The sequence below is a fragment of the Chelonoidis abingdonii genome, chromosome 11 (assembly GCF_003597395.2).
Source record: "Chelonoidis abingdonii isolate Lonesome George chromosome 11, CheloAbing_2.0, whole genome shotgun sequence".
Taxonomy (NCBI): Eukaryota; Metazoa; Chordata; order Testudines; family Testudinidae; genus Chelonoidis; species Chelonoidis abingdonii.
In genome coordinates this window covers 48148337-48165227 of record NC_133779.1, presented here as the reverse complement: position 1 = coordinate 48165227, position 16891 = coordinate 48148337, and the positions used below count along the sequence as shown (strand labels likewise).

General features: G+C 54.8%; 2 protein-coding genes across 2 annotated transcripts in view; one reads left to right on the top strand and one right to left on the bottom strand.

Moving 5' to 3' along the window:
- GPATCH4 (G-patch domain containing 4) overlaps positions 1–8758 on the top strand; it is a 9181-nt gene extending 423 nt beyond the window's left edge. The window contains exons 2-8 of the mRNA XM_032792129.2: positions 1182–1335; positions 2031–2104; positions 3162–3254; positions 4563–4670; positions 5763–5866; positions 6705–6755; positions 7607–8758. Coding sequence (XP_032648020.1) covers positions 1257–1335; positions 2031–2104; positions 3162–3254; positions 4563–4670; positions 5763–5866; positions 6705–6755; positions 7607–8009 — 912 coding nt within the window. The 5' untranslated portion in view covers positions 1182–1256 and the 3' untranslated portion in view covers positions 8010–8758. The remainder of the gene's footprint in view (positions 1–1181; positions 1336–2030; positions 2105–3161; positions 3255–4562; positions 4671–5762; positions 5867–6704; positions 6756–7606) is intronic.
- On the bottom strand, positions 8732–16453 carry NAXE (NAD(P)HX epimerase). Its single transcript, XM_032792130.2, has 6 exons — positions 16217–16453; positions 13092–13200; positions 12465–12575; positions 11875–11988; positions 10765–10912; positions 8732–9500 (listed from the first exon to the last, which is right to left on the bottom strand). The coding sequence occupies exons 1-6, from the start codon at positions 16417–16419 to the stop codon at positions 9298–9300; spliced, it is 888 nt and encodes a 295-aa protein (XP_032648021.1). The 5' UTR covers positions 16420–16453; the 3' UTR covers positions 8732–9297.
- Positions 16454–16891: the final 438 nt, after the last annotated feature.

The following is a 16891-nucleotide window of genomic DNA, read 5'->3' as shown; positions in this document are numbered from 1 at the left end:
GGCTGGCTTCAGGCAGGGCCGCAGAGGGGTGAAGCAGGGGTTGGCTGGAGAGGGTTGGATGGGGAGCTGTGGGGCTGGAGAGCTGAAGGGGGGGCTGGAGAGGGCTGGATGGGGAGCTGTGGGGCTGGAGAGCTGAAGAGAGGGCTGGAGAGGGTTGGATGGGGAGCTGAAGAGCTGAAGTTGGTGGGCTGGAGAGGGCTGGATGGGGAGCTGGGGGGTTGGAGAGCTGAAGGTGGTGGGCTGGAGAGGGCTGGATGGGGAACTGTGGGGTTGGAGAGCTGAAGGGGAGCTGGAGAGGGCTGAATGGGGATCCGGGGGACTGGAGAACTGAAGGTGGGTGGCTGGAGAGCTGAAGGGGGGCTGGAGAGGGTTGGATGGGGAGCTGGGGGGTTGGAGACCTGAAGGTGGGGGGCTGGAGAGGGCTGGATGGGGAGCTGGGGGGCGGGAGAGCTGAAGGGAGCGCTGGAGAGGGTTGGATGGGGACCTGGGGGGTTGGAGAGCTGAAGGTGGGGGGCTGGAGAGCGCTGGATGGGGATCCAGGGCGCTGGAGTGCTGAAGGGGGAGGGGCTGGAGAGGACTGGATGGGGAGCTGGAGAGTTGAAGGGGGGAGCTGGAGAGCTGAAGGTGGCTGGATGGGGAGTTGAAGACCTAGGGGGAGGGGCTGGGGGGATCTCTAGGGTGGGGGTTGGATGGGAATCCGAGGGGCTGGGGAACTGGCATTGTTAGGGACAGAGAGCTAGTGGGGGGTATATAGGGGGTCAGCAGGAGGGGGGTGCGAAGGGTTGGATGCTGTACTTGGCTCCCCTTGTCTTGCTTTCCCTGGATTTGATCTCCCATTTGGATAGGACAGATCAGTTTTGATGGGCTGTGGCCAGCTGTTCACATGGGATGAGGGGCACTGGGTAGGACAGGTGTTGCTCTTCTGGTTTCTTGCGAAGAGCCCATTAAAAAGGAGGTCAGTATCATTGTCCCCATTTTACAGATGGGGAAACTGAGCCACAGGGAAGTGCAATCGCTTACGCATGGTCACACAGTAGGAACTGGGAATAGAGCCCAGGTTTTCTGAGTCCTGGTCCACTAGGCCACACTGCCTCTAGGCTTATAGGCCATTGGCAATGGGTGCTGCACAATGCAAAAGGTCATTTCAGCATGTGTAATTATGCGCCACCTTCCTATGATAGAGTGATGCACAGGGAGGCCTGGAAGCTGCAGGGTTCAAGTAACATCAAGCTTTAGAATAGCAACCTGACTCCATCATGAACGGCTCTCCCAAGAATAAGACCAGGGGGATGAAGTTTGCAGAGCAGCAGTTACAGAGACATGGCTGGAAACAAGGTATGGACTTGACACATCCAAAAACCAGGTGCACAGAATAATGATTGATCTGGAGGAGGTGGATTGGGAGCTCCTTTGTTTCCTGTCTCTCAATACAATTGAAACATGGCACATTCAAAACTGATACATGCAAATAACTTGTTCATACAACATGCCATTGGACTGCAGAACTCCTTACCACAAGATCATTGAGGCCCAGATTCAGCGAAGGATTGAGTGTGGATGTAGACAGTAAGGGTGGCCAAAATTATAATCATGCTCAGGGTTTAAGACAATCTTTGACTTACGAGGGTCAGGAGGAAACCTTGCCCAGGAACAGGTTATTCCAACAGTGAAGGGTTTCTTGCACTCTCCTCTGAAGCAGCTGGTGCTGGCCACTGTTGGGCACAGAACACTGGATTAGGAGGATCTCAGTGCTGATCCAATCTGGTGATGCTTGTTCTCACAATTTGTGACTCTTGGCTGCGCTGGGTTTTCCATTTCTGTGCAAGATGCCTGTTGGAGCCTTGTTCCTTTCTAGTGCCTGAGCAGTGGAAGAGGTTTATTGTTCTGCTGCTGGTTAGTCTTTCAGCTTAAGAAGCTGGGGCTTGTGTTTTTTGGATCAAGAGGTTGTGGGTTCGATCTCTACCTACGACCCCTCCAGGAGCCGTTAATGTGAGAGAAGTCCTGCATTTATCTTGCTGTGCTCTCTCTAGGCAGAGGGCTGGGGAAGCAAGAGAACGGCATCTCTGAAGCCATCAAGGTGAAAGTGAAATGCGACACAGCTGGGGTAAGGAAGACCTGGGTCTGTACAAGGAAAACTTATCGTCAGTACCTCTTGGCCGGGGTAGGCAACCTATGGCGCGGGTGCCAAAGGCGGCACGTGAGCTGATTTTCAGTGGTACTCACACTGCCCAGGTCCTGGCCACCGGTCCGGGAGGCTCTGCATTTTAATTTTTTAAATGAAATTTCTTAAACATTCTCAAAACTGTAATTACTTTAAATAACAATAATAGTTTAGTTATATTATAGACTTGTAGAAAGAGACCATCTAAAAACGTTAAAATGTATGACTGGCACGCGAAACCTTAAATCAGAGTGAATAAATGAAGACTCAGCACAGCACTTCTGAAAGGCTGCTGACCCCTGCTCTAGGCTGTATAATGTGGTGCCCCCTTGGCCTTGTACGTAGGTGGAGTTCTCTGGGGGCCGGATGACTCCGGGGACTGCGAATAGGCTGTTTAGATCCTGCTCGTTTGCCATCTGGCTGCTCCTTGGGCCTGCATGGAATGAGGTTGATGGGTCTCAGCCCAGTTCCTAGTGGGGGAGGTCTGTTGAAATTGTGGGTTTGTCTTATTTTTCTCCCCTGCAAGATTTCTTTTGGGGTGTGTGGGGGCAATTGAGGCGATGAAGGCCCCCTCCAGGCCCCCTTTATATCTATCTTTCAAAGGCTCTCCTTGCCAAACCTGATGCCGTTCCATCAGCGCTGCTTCTAGATTGGCAAAAGAGAATCAGCTGCTCCTTCTCTGCTGCCTTCCCTCCCAGAGCTGGTTCCGCTGCCTTGGCTTCTCCCCCAACCCCTGCTAGGCCAACAGATGGGATTGGCTTTAAACTGGCTTCCCCCTGGGCTGAGCTGTCCCCCCCCATTGCCAGCCCAGGGCCCTCCCTTGCACACGCATACGCCTCAAGCTCCTTGAATGTCCCACACTTGCAAAAGCTCTTTGCTTTGTAAATAAAGGGGGATCTAGAGCCAGACTGGGTTGGGAAGGATCCCGACAGCTGTGTTGGATCAGCAGATCCTGATGGGGAGCAAGACAGGGTTTTTTAACCCTTTTTTTCCAACTCAGGTGGGTCACGACCCAGCAGAGCAGTTCACTTTCCATTGGTGGGATCACCTCTTCAACAAGTCGGCTGCAAACATCTCGGTGGAGGCTGGGCAGGTAAAGGGGGGGATTAGGGGTTGGGGGGATCAGGGAAGGCTGGACATCTTGATCTATGTGCTCAGAGCTAGATGGGATTGACGAAGAGCGGCCGACGCAAGGCTACAGATGTGGTTGTATAGGAGATGCCCTCCCAGAACAAAGCTGAACCCTGCTCACTTCTCCAAAAGCGCTTTGGGTGTTTTCCCTGGCCAAAGCTATAATGAACAGAGCTCCTGGAACTCGCCGCTCAGTGTGGCCAGTCCTCTGATGTTAGGTGTCTGTTACAGCCCCCTGCTACAGAGCCTGGCTCCTTAGCTCAATCTGGCGTGACTCGTGATTTTTGCTCAGGAGATCCCTGGTTCAGTACTGGTGGTGACTATCACATATGTTCTTAAGGAAGATGCATCACGGGCCTGATCTGATGAGATGCTGGGCTTTACAAAAGGGGGTTTACAAAGGGGGATCAGTATAGGCATCCCTTTTTTAAGGATGGGGAAACTGAGGCACAGACAGGTGCTATGATTTGTCCAGGGCCGTGGTGCCAGAGCTGGGAGTGTAGGAGCTGGGAGTCCTGAGGCTCCACCTGTACCATAACCACAAGACCATCCTTGGACCAGTAATCAGGAAAAACATTACAGTTGATTATTAATTTCCTTTCTGCCCACTGGTCCAAGGGTCTCATGTGGAAAGGTTCTGGGCTGGGTGGCAGGACACCGGCTTTCTCTTTTTGCCGCCGCCACTGATTCGCTGTGCTGGCTCAGACATGGTGTTCTCCCTCTGGGAAACTGAGGCACGCAATCTCTAAAACAGAGATACCGAGCCACCTTGACAAAGTGATTTGAGATTGAACTCTCTCCTTTACCATGATGCTAACAGAAAAACTCCAGAACTGTTAGGCAGCTGGTGTCCATCTTACTGAGTGGCATTGTCTCCTTACCCTCCCCCCAAAATCCCTCCATGTGAGTGTATCCACCGATCATCTCCTGTCTCATACTTAGATTGGAAGCTCTTTGGGACTGAGACTCTTTCTTTGTTCTGTGTTTGTACAGCACCTAGCACCATGGGGCCCTGGGCCAGGGCTCCTAGGCAGTACTGCAATACAGATACGAATACAAACACCTGTCAGGAATGGTCTGGTTATGACATAGTCTTGCCGGGAGTGCAGGGGATGGGACTAGATGACCTCTTGAGGTCCCATCCAGTCCTGCACTTCTACAGTTCTATGATTAACAGTATGTAAATATGAAATATGGAGCATGTAATTAAACTAACCAGTGGCTCTTGTGAGGCCTGGCTGATCACACAGTGCCTGTTTAAATCTCCCAGGATGGCGTCCAAATGAAAAAGCTCTCTGAGCATGACGGGGAGATCAGCAACAAGAAGCCCCGCAAGGCACCCAGTGCCAGAAGCATGCTGTACGGCCGCTTTGTGAAGGTAATAGGGCATGCCGGTCAGTGTTCAGGATTTCCCTTCACTGCAGACAGGCTCCTACGCTTTTGGCTATAGCGTCTTGCATTTCTGTAGTGCCTTCTATCCTGAAAGATCCCACCACTACACACATGGTTCAGCTGCTGCTGAACTGCAGCCACCTTTGGAGTGAAATGAGCCAACTGTCCAGCAGCGCATAGTGACGCTGCGCAGGGATTGCCCACCCAGTGTTGAAATGCAGCCCCCTCTGGGGTGGAGTGTGGTAGCGTATAAGGATGCAGCATAGGGTTCGCTCACTGAGCTCTGAAATGCCGCTGCCTCTGGGGTAAAACAGGGCAGAAGTCTGACAGCACATAGCAACGGTGCACAGGGATCATGCTTCCTGTGCTGAAATGCAGTTGACTCTGGGGTCTGACCTCCTGGATAACCCAGGCCAGAGAGCTGCCCCAAAGTCATTGCTAGGGCAGATCTTCCCATCTTGATTTAAAACCTGCCAGTGATGGAGACTGTCCCACACCCCTTGGTAAATCCTCCCAGTGGGTAATGACTCTCTCTATTCAAAAGGTTCATCTTATTTCCAGTCTGAGCTTGTGTAGCTGCAGCTTCCAGCCCTTGGCTCATCTTAGACCTTCCTCTGCTAGATGGAAGAGCCTATGATTAAGTATTTGTTCCCCATGTAGATCTGTATAGACTGTGATCAAGTCATGCCTTGCCTCTGTTACACTAAATAGGTAGACTCAAGCAGCTCAGTCACACATGGGACGTTTTCTAATCCTTTAATCATTCTTGCGGCTCTTCTCTGAACCCTCTCCGGTTTCTCACCACCCTTCCTGAATTGTGCATAGATGTGGGGATGGGGAAACTGAGGCCCAGAAAGAGACCATCGCTTGTGTCCAAGGCTACCCAGAGAAGCAGAGCTGGGGATAGAACCCAGGAGTCCTGACTTTCAGTCTAATCTGCAACGCTACCCCTCTGGACTAATGCAACCCCTACTCCCCCACCCTCCAACTAGCTTTCCCTACACCTGCAGCACGGACGGTGGGGTGGTGGGGGTGTCTCCAGCGCGGTGATTTCTGACTGCACTTGTCTCCGTCCCAGGCAGCCACGCTGACGGCAGGAGGGGAGGAGCCAACAGAGCAGGTTTCCACCTCTGAGAGCAGCGAGGATGAGGAGGAGAAACTGGACCTGTCTAGTGCTAGGAAGTAAGTGCCCGTGGGGGCAGGAAGTGGCTGTTCTGAGCCTCTGGGCTGGGCCACGTGCTAAAGGCACCGGCCACGGGACACATCTCTGCTCAGAGGGCCAGATCCTGTGAGAACAGACTGGACCCCAAGGAGGTTGGGGACGGGACAGTCCTACTTTGATCTGATTCCACAGTAGGCCCTGTGACTGCTGTGTCATCCCATGACTAGCTGATTTCCCTTGTCTTAGAGCTGTCGTTCCCCTCACATCTGTCCTCAGCAGTGCAGCAGGAGTCCTTGTGCCACATGCAAGGGGGGGGTCAAGATCCCTGCTGGGTCTTCCTCCCCACCCCGACTTGGCAGAGAGCTCAGGGTTTGCCTGGGGACTGAACCATTTCTCTGGGGGCGTGGAGGACTTGGCTTCTCAGTGGCCCCCTAGGAGCGAAATGGCCAGTTCTCCCCTCCTCGCTGGGACTTGCAAGCTGTCCCTTTGTGTCCAGTAGGGGCGGGATGGGGGACAGGGTGAGCCCATGGGCCCGCTGAATTGTACACCATGGGGTGCATGCCCTGATTACCCCCATCCCAGCTTTGCTGGCAGCTGCAGTGGGGCGGCCTTCCCCACCCCCAGCCAACCTCTAATTCATTCAGTCCTGGGGACAACCGGAAAACAAGGAACGCCTGGTTTCCACTGAGGGAATCTCTCCTCCGCTGTTGCCTTATGCGTATCGCAGGCGGCAGTGTCCTAAGCTGCTCCCTCCCCTTGGATATACAGCTCGGCCTACAGAAGCACTGCAGCGCATGACCCCTCTAGCAGTTAGCACCCCAGAGATCCCTGCTGCAAACTGTCTTCTCTCTCCCCTAGGCTGACAGATGAGGAGCTGGTCCGAGCCTGCGGCGGCCGCACCGCACACAAGTAAGTGGGCGGAAAGACATCGCTAGTGTTGGCTTGGAACGCCACCCCTTCCCTCTATTGCACCAGGATCCCTTCCAGCCCTGGTGCCTTCCATTATCCAGCATGGTGGGGGGGGAGTTCTACTGAATGACCTGCCTTTCCTGCAGCTCAGGTGGACTTTTAAGGGTCCTGGACTATAGCCTTCCAGGCTGGGGGACTATCCAGAGTAGGCTGAGCTGGGGCGGGTGGTTCTGTTTGATTCCACATCTCAGGAACCTGTCCCCATCTCTGAGTACGGTGGGAGCTCAGACCCTGTGTGCTGCCCCCGGTGGCATATTGCCCCAGCTCCCTGCTAACGAGTTGGCCCTGGCAGCATGACCTGTTCTAACCCGTCCAACACTTCAACGCACAGAATATCAGGGTTGGAAGGGACCTCAGGAGTATCTAGTCCAACCCCCTGCTCAAAGCAGGACCAATCCCCAGACAGATCTTTGCCCCAGGTCCCTAAATGGCCCCCTCAAGGATTGAACTCACAACCCTGGGTTTAGCAGGCCAATGCTCAATAGTCACTGAGCTATCCTTCCCCCTTTGGCCCTCCTGCTTTGCTAGCCCAACCTGGGGAATAGCTGGAGTCCAGTTCAGGCCCAAGGAAGGGGTGTGTGGCTGCCACAAGCACTAGAAAACAGGCTAGTCCCCAGCATCCTGAGGCAGCCAGTATCCAGCTGAGAGTCTGTCGGATGCAACTGTAGCGGAAGCGGGGAGGATACATTGCAGGGCTGACTTACGAGAGGGCGGTTGCAGGTCTCCCAGGCCTAGGCTCGATCTCTTCTCAGGCTGTCATTAACCTGCCCTGTCTGGTGCGTTCTTCCCAGGGGAGCCCGTCACGGTCTGACCATGAGTGCCAAGCTGGCCCGACTCGAGGAGCAAGAGCGAGCCTTCCTGGCTAAGTACAGCCAGAAGGAGGCTCCCAGAGGCAGCGCCCCAGAGCGTCAGCAGGAGGCAGTGGCAGGTGCCTCGGCCCCGGAAAGCAGCAACCTGGCTGAGAGGCAGCAGAAAGCCAAGAAGAAAAAGCGGAAGAGATCCAAAGAGAGGGGGGGTTGTGCCGAGGAGGAGGAGAGGCGGGCCAGGAAGAGGAGGAAGAAGAAAGAGAAGGAGGAAGTGGCGGAGGGTTTGGAGAGTGAGTTGCTGGACTCAAGGGAGGCGCCCGAGGGGAGGATGGACCGGGACAGTCCCAGGGAAAGGGCCAAAAAGAAGAAAAAGAGGAAGGTGCAGTGAACGAGGGCTCATCCTGTTTGAGGGGGGTGCCACCCGCAGGCATTCATCTGCGGGGCCTCTTCCCAGTCACTCTGCAACTGCTCTTAGCCCCCCTTTGGCTGCAGGGGTTAACGGGCCCACCCTTTTCCCCAAGGGGGCCACTCTGCACACAGGTACCTGGCTGGAAAGACATGGCTAGTGTCCGACTGCTGGAAAAGAGCCACTGGGGAGTTTATAGCCGGGGTGGGGTTTTTTTTTCCTCCTCCGGGATCTAACCCTGATGCTGCTGGAGCCCAGCCGGAAGCAGATGCTCTTAGGGCTTGTTCACACAGCAAGTTACTGCGTGAGGCACTTTCAGTGCATTGCAGCAGTGTCCACATGGGACGTTACTGTGCAGCAGCTTCACTGCACAGTAGTGGCTGTGTAGACAAACCCTTTGACCTCAGACAAGGCAGAGCAAAGAGGAGACGAAAAATACCACTCAGCACTGAGCAGGGCTCTGCCTTGCAAGGGAATCAGCTGATCATGCCACTTGTGAATACCTCAATTCTCCAGCTTTTGCATTGTTAGAAATCCCATTTCTGGCTGTTGCTTCCCATCAGCGGTTGCAACATCAGTAATGGCGGGGGAGTTTTGCTGCAGACTTCAGGGAGCCAGGGTTTCACCCATGGTATGTTTGCAGCATGGGTCAGTTGCATAAGAATGGATGGGAAGAGGGGGAAGGAAAGGTCAATTCAGAGAGATTTTTAGCATCAATAAATCTTTTATTGTAGAGAAAAGGTGGATTTTATATACACATCAGAGGTCGCTACAGCTGGAAAGCCTGTGGAACGCAGACCTTTTCGTGTGTAGTATATTAAACAGAGTTAGCGTCAGAGCTCCCTTCCTAGACCTACCTGTAACTCCCAACAAATACACCCTCACCCTTAATGAACTTTAACCCTTCGGTTCTGATCCAAAGCCCACAGAAAGCCTCCCGCTGACTGCAAAGGGCATTGAGTCAGACCAAGCACAATCCCTAGCACCCATGTGCCGACCACAGCTGGCTTTGCACACACCAGGCAGAGCTATGCCGGGGATTTCCTAGCACCAAACAAGGTGCTGAGCGCCCCCACCCATCAGATCAGCGCAAGTCAAAGGCGCTTTACAGAACCAGGCCCTACTTGTGCAGCAAAGCTAGCGCCCCCCCCCGCCCCCCCAAACGCCTAATTGATTCAGTCAAACACTGGGCAGGATTCGTCTCTGCTTCACAATCCAATACCCCCCTCTCATTCAGATTTTGGATAAAGCCAATCCTGCCTGGCCCTGGCTAGGGTAACTGCAGGATGCAGTCAGTCTCGGGGTAGGGCGGCAGATTAAGTGAGTATTTTTGCTGCAGAGCCATTGGCACAAACCTGCCCCCCAGGAAGTGATAGCGGCCAGCAAAATGCTGCGCAGCCTTCTTGGGGGCAGTGAGAGAAACGAGCATGTCGGGCTGGATGCCATCAGGGCTGCCTTTCTCCACATCCCAGCCTGAAAAAAAACCAAGGGGGAGCCAGTTAGCCAAGTCAGTCCCACTCCAGGCGAACTCCCTGCCATGTCTGAAGAGCTTCCCTGACGTGACTCGTAAGAGCGTTACTAGTTCCCCATGGAATATGCATGGCTCAATTCTCCTCTGAACAACTCCCAGAATGTCTCTTCTGTGCATTACGGGAGCACCTAGAAACCCCTGCTGAGATCAGGGCCCCACTGTGCTAGGTGCTGCAGAAGGGCGGGGGGGGAGAGAAAGGATTTACTCCTATTTTATAGCTGGGGAATTGAGGCACGGAGAGATCTGTCCACGGTCACATGGAGCTGGGACTTGGAGCCTGCTTTTCCTGAGTCCCAGTTCAGCACAGTAACCTCACGCCGACTAACATGACAGCTGACAAAGCAAATACCAGCTGACGCAACAAAGCCAGCTTGTGAATTCACTCTCAGGGCACAAACTGGCAACAGTCAAGAAGGAATTCTCACTTTCCCTGCCCTACCGGCACTGCCCACTGACCAAGTGTGTTATAGACTCATAGACTTTAAGGTCAGAAGGGACCATTATGATCATCTAGTCTGACCTCCTGCACAATGCAGGCCACAGAATCTCACCCACCCACTCCTGTAGCAAACCCCTAACCTATGTCTGAGTTACTGAAGTCCTCAAATTGTGGTTTGAAGACCTCAAGCTGCAGAGAATCCTCCAGCAAGTGACCTGTGCCCCATGCTGCAGAGGAAGGGGAAAAAGCCTCCAGGGTCTCTGCCAATCTGCCCTGGAGGAGAATTCGTTCCCGACCCCAAATATGGCGATCAGTTAAACCCTGAGCATGTGGGCAAGACTCACCAGCCAGCACCCAGGAAAGAATTCTCTGTAGTAACTCAGATCCCACCCCATCTATCATCCCATCATAGACCACTGGGCATACTTACCTGCTGATAATCAAAGATCAATTGCCAAATTAATTGCTAAAATTAGACTATCCCATCATACCATCCCCTGAAGCCTCAGGCACTGGCCCCAGCTGGGGCCTGGGATTTGGCTGGCCCAGTGAGTTTAAATCGATAGTACAAATCTTCACAGCAGAAGCCTGGGATAACCCAGCAATCTGCTGCTGTCCCAACCAGTGACATCTCTGCAAAGCTCAGCATGTCACAACGACCTTAGAGGCCCACTAGGAACATAACAACCCTGCTGATGCAGCCAATGTGATCGAGAGAAAAGTTAATGGATGCCAAAGGGTCCGGACAGCGCCGGAACAGAACGAACCAGAGGGGATATCGATGCTGGCGATGGGGACAGTGACTTGCTCCAAGGTCCCGAGGATGCTGCTGAAAGGTTCCCGCACGGCTCCCTTGAAGCTGAATCCAAAAATAGCATCCACCACCAAGCCATACAGCTCATCAATCAGCATAGCCTGCAGGCAAATGGGTCAGGAGCTTAAAACAGCAGGATCCCACCTACCCACCCTCCCCAGCACATGCACACCACAGAGCATATCTAGGCAAGGAACATCAAGTTCCAGCATCTCCAACGGGGCCAGATCCTGGTCTCAGACTGGCGTAAATCTGAAGTAACTGCATGGATTTATACTGGGGAGGGCTGAGCTCAAGCCAGGTAAATCCAGGGTGACAAGCTAAATACAAAGGGCCTTAGTCTAACCTCGTGCGTAAAGCAGGAGTTGCTCCATTGACGTTAGACTGGCATACGGGAAAGGAGGATCAAGCCCAGTATCTTTGTAGGAGGAGAGCCCAGCTACACCAGTCTAAACGCACCGACTTCAGTGGAGTGACTCCTGATTTACACCAGGATAACAGAGCAGACTGCGGCCCAGTCATTTACACCCCCCCTCCCTGTTCTCCAGATAATTCGGTGGCAGCACCAGGCACATTGTCAGGGATATAGGGAACGTGCAGAAGCTGCGGCGACAAGCACCACAGAGATGCCCACGAGCACGTAATAAACCCACGTTGCTCATTCCCACTATAACTGGATTTACTGGTAGTGCAGTGGTGCCTGAAAGCCCTGTCGTGGAGCAGCTCCCCAGCTTGTTAGGTGCTGTAGAAACCCAGGACAAAGAGACGCTCCATCCTGTAGCCTTTCCCCTTTGACACTTCGCTTCCCCTTCTTCCTTGAGATCCCAAAGCACTTGGTGAATATTAATGATTTAACCTTGCTACAGGAAGTCAGCCTAGGTCATCGCCATAGGCTGCAGAATCGAACCCAGATGAGGAAACCAACCCTTGGTATGCATCTGGCACGTGAGCCTCTCTCCCCTATTTTGGGCAGTGAGGCGTATACAACCGAAGCCGTGAAATGGACCAAGACAGGACGAAAGTAACTGCTGGATATTTTAGGGCTACCGGCCACGCGCCCTACCTCTGATGGGAACTCTGAGAGAAAGGGAATGTCCATCTTCTGGCACTGAGTCGTCAACCCTTCAAACAGAGCTTTGCCAGGCCGCTTGGGGTAATGCACGCTCGGCTCGTAGCCCTGCAGGGACAGAACAATTCCAAGCGACGCCCCAGTGTGGTCACTGGGGCTGATTCCCAGCACAGACCCACAGCTAGTGTCACCTGCCTGGGGCTTGGATGTATCAGGTCAAACAAACACCACACACTTCAGCCTCCTCTCTATCCCTATGGTTCCCCTAAGCTCCTCCTCTCTCGTCCAGAGCTACACCCTTGTGCCCAGGGCCGACGAAGCACCCCGGTGCACAGCGTGTCGACAGAACTTCACCCAGGGCTGCTCGCTGAAAAATCCGTATGCGAGAAAGGGAGGCTGGTCCGTCCTAAAGGAACGGGTCCCCTAAGGAACATCTCAGCCAAAGAGCTGAATGGAGCAGGGAGGTTCCCAGGCATCGTCTAGCTCACTCCTGCATGCCCTGCAGCCCCCCACTCCTGCTGTATCTGCTCTGGGCAGAGAGGACTTGAGCTCCAGGGCTGGCACATTTTGCCAGCATTACTCACAAACATTTTCAGGTGCCTGGCACAAACCAAGCCGTCCCCTCCGTTATTCCCCGGGCCACAGACGATCAGCACCGCGGGCGGGCTTTTGGTGAAGGAGCTGGGTGGATAGGCCTGCGCGGGAGAAAAGAACAGGCTTCAGTTAAACAGCACAACAGGCCATTGGTAGGAACAGTTGGGGTAGCAGGGATCGGAGCCCTGTAACCGACCACAGAGAGATGCGCTGATAATGCCACCTCCAAGGTATCTGTGCTGCTTGCCAAAAGCCCAGATAACGATGCACCCTGCCATGCTGCCTAGCTGGCAGCCTCCACCCCAGAGGTGGCTGCATTACAGTGGCCTGCATGCACATGTGTGTGAGAGAGAGGGAGAGATGATCCTGCTATGTTTAGTCTCGTGCTCTGGGATGGCAGATACACCCTTATAAACCCAGGAAGCTGCTTCCCAGGGCAAACTGATCTAAGAACCTCATTTACAACCCTGGGTCAATCACTTGCAGGAGCTGCAAGGGGCCACGCCGCTACCTTCAGGGCCTGCACAGAGCTCCCTCCCCTCCCTGGATGGTCATGGCTGGATCGGGACGGGCGGGGCTCCCCGAGAACAGGGGGAACCCAGGTGTGCAGTGCTCACCTTGGCAATGGCCGTCGCACAGCTCAGCCCCGCCAGCTCCATGAGTTGGTCGACGCTGAACTTGTACTCCGTGAAGAGCTCTTGATCGATGGCTTGTGCTTCTTCCTGGCTGAGAGGAGAAGCAAACGACATGAGCCACCAGGCGTGTGTGATTGAAGGGATTGTCTTCGCTGCTGTTAGCACAGGACCACCCAGCTCACACCGCCACTCGAGAGCAGCTGGTCCTCCAGTACCATCCCACAGTTCCCCCCGTGCAGCCCGAAAGGACAGGCAAGATCCCCCACAAGGCACTGGGAAGGAATTCAGAGAGCAGCTCAGCTCCCTGCAGCACTAAGGAGCCCAGCAGACTTTGCATCACCCACGAGTGAGCAGCACCCGCATGGGCACCGCCATGCAAGGGTTATTTTGCACTGTGGCTGCTCTCGCTTGAACAAGGCTGACTCAAGAGTTGCAGATCACTCCAGCTCAGGGGTCGGCACCCTCTGAGAAGTGGTGTGCCAAGTCTAAGTTAATTTAAGGTTTCACATGCCAGTAATACATTTTACATTTACAGGGGCTGGTGGACAGAATCCCAGACTGGCAGTGGGCTGAGCGAGGCCAGCGGCCAGGACCCCGGCTGGCAGGGGTCGGTAGACAGAGCCCCAGACCAGCAGGGTGAGCAGCAGATGGAACCCCAGACAGTCTGGGGTTCCGTCCGCCAACTCCTGCCAGCCGGGGTCCTGGCCGCCGGCCCCGCTCAGCCTGCTGCTAGCCCGGGGTTCCGTCCATCCAGGCAGGCAGCAGGCTCAGGGGGCAGCTGCCGGGACCCCAGCTGGCAGCAGAGTGCCACTAAAAATCAGCTCGTGGGCTGCCTTTGGCATGCGTGCCACAGGTTGCCAACCCCTGCTCCAGCTAATTTTGCAGTGAAGCCAGGCCGCAAGTTACACGTGTAACAGCTTCACCATCCCAATCACCGCAAGTATTATCCACCATCCCTGACTCACTCGCAATCTCTCCTGGTTTACATCCTGCCTATCTTCCTCGGGATCTCCACCATCAAACGTCTTGACACTGCTGGGGTGTGCCTAGTGCAGGGGGTTCTCAAACTTTGGTAGTGGTGACCCCTTCACATAGCAGGCCTCTGAGTGCAACCCCGCTTATAAATGAAAAACACTTTTTAACATATTAACACCATTATAAATGCTGGAGGCAAAGGCTGACAGCTCACGACACACACACAGTTCGAGAACCCCCGGCCTAGCGTTTCTCAGCTGGCTCTTGCTGAGATCAGAGCCCCGTAGGAATAACAGAGCTGGTTGGAAATCTTCCAACAGAACATTTTTTTCTGTTGGGAAAAATGCTGATTCGGAGACACCGGAGTATTCTGTGGGAATGTACCAACGCTGATATTTTACCTGGGAAGTGATCAAAGTGTTTCCTTTGAACTTTACCCTTTCCACTTTCATATGAAAATGTACAAATCGAATCACATGTTTGTGGGAACACGAACTGTCTCAAGGAGGGCCACAGGAAATCTTTTGGAATATTTCATTTTGCAAAAAAAGGCCAAGATTTCTATTTGGGTTAAAAACGAAGTCTTGGCATTTCCCGTGGGATGCAAATTCCAGGTATTGACCGATTCTAATTAACAACCCCCGCATGATCACACACGTCTGTTTCCTTCACGGGACGCCAGATTTGCAACGCCAGATCAGAGCACTGATTCCCCGACACTCATGGAGAATTGCACCTCCAGCCTGACTGTGGCATGATCACTGATCCAGCCATTCCGGCCACCTGGCTCTGGCCCTGCCAGCCCTGACCACTCAACTCTCTGGAGATCAGATCAATGGGCCCAGCATCCTGTCCCTGGCAACAATCGAGCTTCAGAAGCCGGTGGAATGCCTGTGCTAAATGTCACACGTACTGAGGCGTGTGTCAAATCCCGGCCTAACCCCACCGAGATCCAGGTGCTGCTCCGGTTACCCAGATACTCAGCTTTTACGTTCCCTTTCATAACAGGGATAAACTGCTCCAGGGAGCCACTGTCTCAAGAGGCATCGCTCCCTCAGATGACAAAGGCACCCAAAGGTTGGACAGGCTAGATGAAGCTGCCGCTTTACCCCCAGTGCTGAAGCCAGGCCACTGATCTGCAGGGAGCTTTAGTGCCTCAGGGCTGGGAGTTTGTTTTACCAAACTGTAAAAGCAAAGCCAAAGGCAATTTAAAAAGGCAGCGATTACTCGGGGCCCGGGGGTGAGGACAGAGAGAGAATCACACTGCATAGGTACAAATAGGGATGTTTTCATCCCCTGAATCTCCATATTTTAAACTAGTTTTAAGACTTTTTCTCTCCAACCAGCAACCACCTATGACACCCCCTCCCCCTCCTCTCAGTCCCTGACAAATGGGCTATTCCCCATCTCCGAAAAGTGCCCCAGGTCCCTGCAGAACCCCCACTATCCTCCTTCCTTTCCCCATCCCCTGCAGTACAACCACCTCCCTCAGCTCCTCTCCTGGAGCCCTGCAGCACTCCCTCCCCCACCAGCCCCATTTCCCCTCTCCTCTGCTACAGTCCCCCATTTCCCTTCCCCTGCAGCCCCCCATATCCCCCTCTCCTCCCCTGCAGCCCCCCATTTCCCCTCTCCTCCCCTGCAGCCCTCATCTCCTCCTACAGCCCCCCATTTCCCCTCTCCTCCCCTGCAGCCCTCATCTCCTTCTACAGCCCCCCATTTCCCCTCTCCTCCCCTGCAGCCCTCATCTCCTCCTACAGCCCCCCATTTCCCCTCTCCTCCCCTACAGCCCTCATCTCCTCCTACAGCCCCCCATTTCCCCTCTCCTCCCCTGAAGGCCCTTTCCCCCACAGCCCCCCATTTCCCTCTCCCCCTTTCAGCCTTCTCCCCCTACAACCCAATTTCCCCTCTCCTCTGCCGCAGCCCCCTCCCCCTACTGCCCCCCCTATTTCTCCCCTCCCCTCCTCCACTGCAGCGCCCCCTTTCCCCTACACCCCCCATTTCCTATCTCCTCCCAGCAGCCCCCCTCCCGAATTTCCCTCCCCAGCCCTTTCCCCTGCAGCCTCCCCATTTCCCCATCTTCGCAGCCCCCCCGCAGGCTCCCTCCCCGTGGTGGGGGCAGGACCGGGGGCTACCTGAGGTACTTGACCCCGCTGCGCCCCGGGTTCTGCATGGCGCTGCTGCTGCGCCCCCGGCCTGCGCCCCCGGCCCGCGCTGCGCCCCAGATCCCCGCAGGAGGCCCCCGCTGCACCGGGCAGCGCCCCCCGCCCGCCGCCACCAGCCGGGAGCCCGAAGAGACCAGCAGGCCGAGCCCCAGCAGCGCCCTGAGCCCGGACATCCAGCTCCGGCTGCAGCCTCGCTCCGCTCCGCCCCGGAGCGCACGGAGCAGGCGCTGCGCACAGGCGCCCCGGCGTGGGGGTGGATCCCGGAGCCTGGGCTTGGGACTGGGCAGGGTGTCGGGACCGGAGCCGGGCCTTGCGCCGGCTCTTTGCACCCCCTCGGCGCGGCACCTGGCGGTGCAACCCCCCTCTGGGACCATGCAGCCCCTTCGGGCTCTGCAAAGCTCGCTGAAGAGACAGGCCCCACCGGCAGCGCCTGAATCTTCCTCTGAATCTACCAGCCCGTCTGAATACACCAGCCTCTCAGCCTCTGAATCGACCAGCCCCTCTGAATATACCAGCCCCTTAACCTCTGAATCTACTAGCCCCTCTGAATATACCAGCCTCTCATCCTCTGAATATACCAGCCCTTCATCCTCTGAATATACCAGCCCTTCTGAATATACCAACCCCTCTTCAACCTCTGAATAT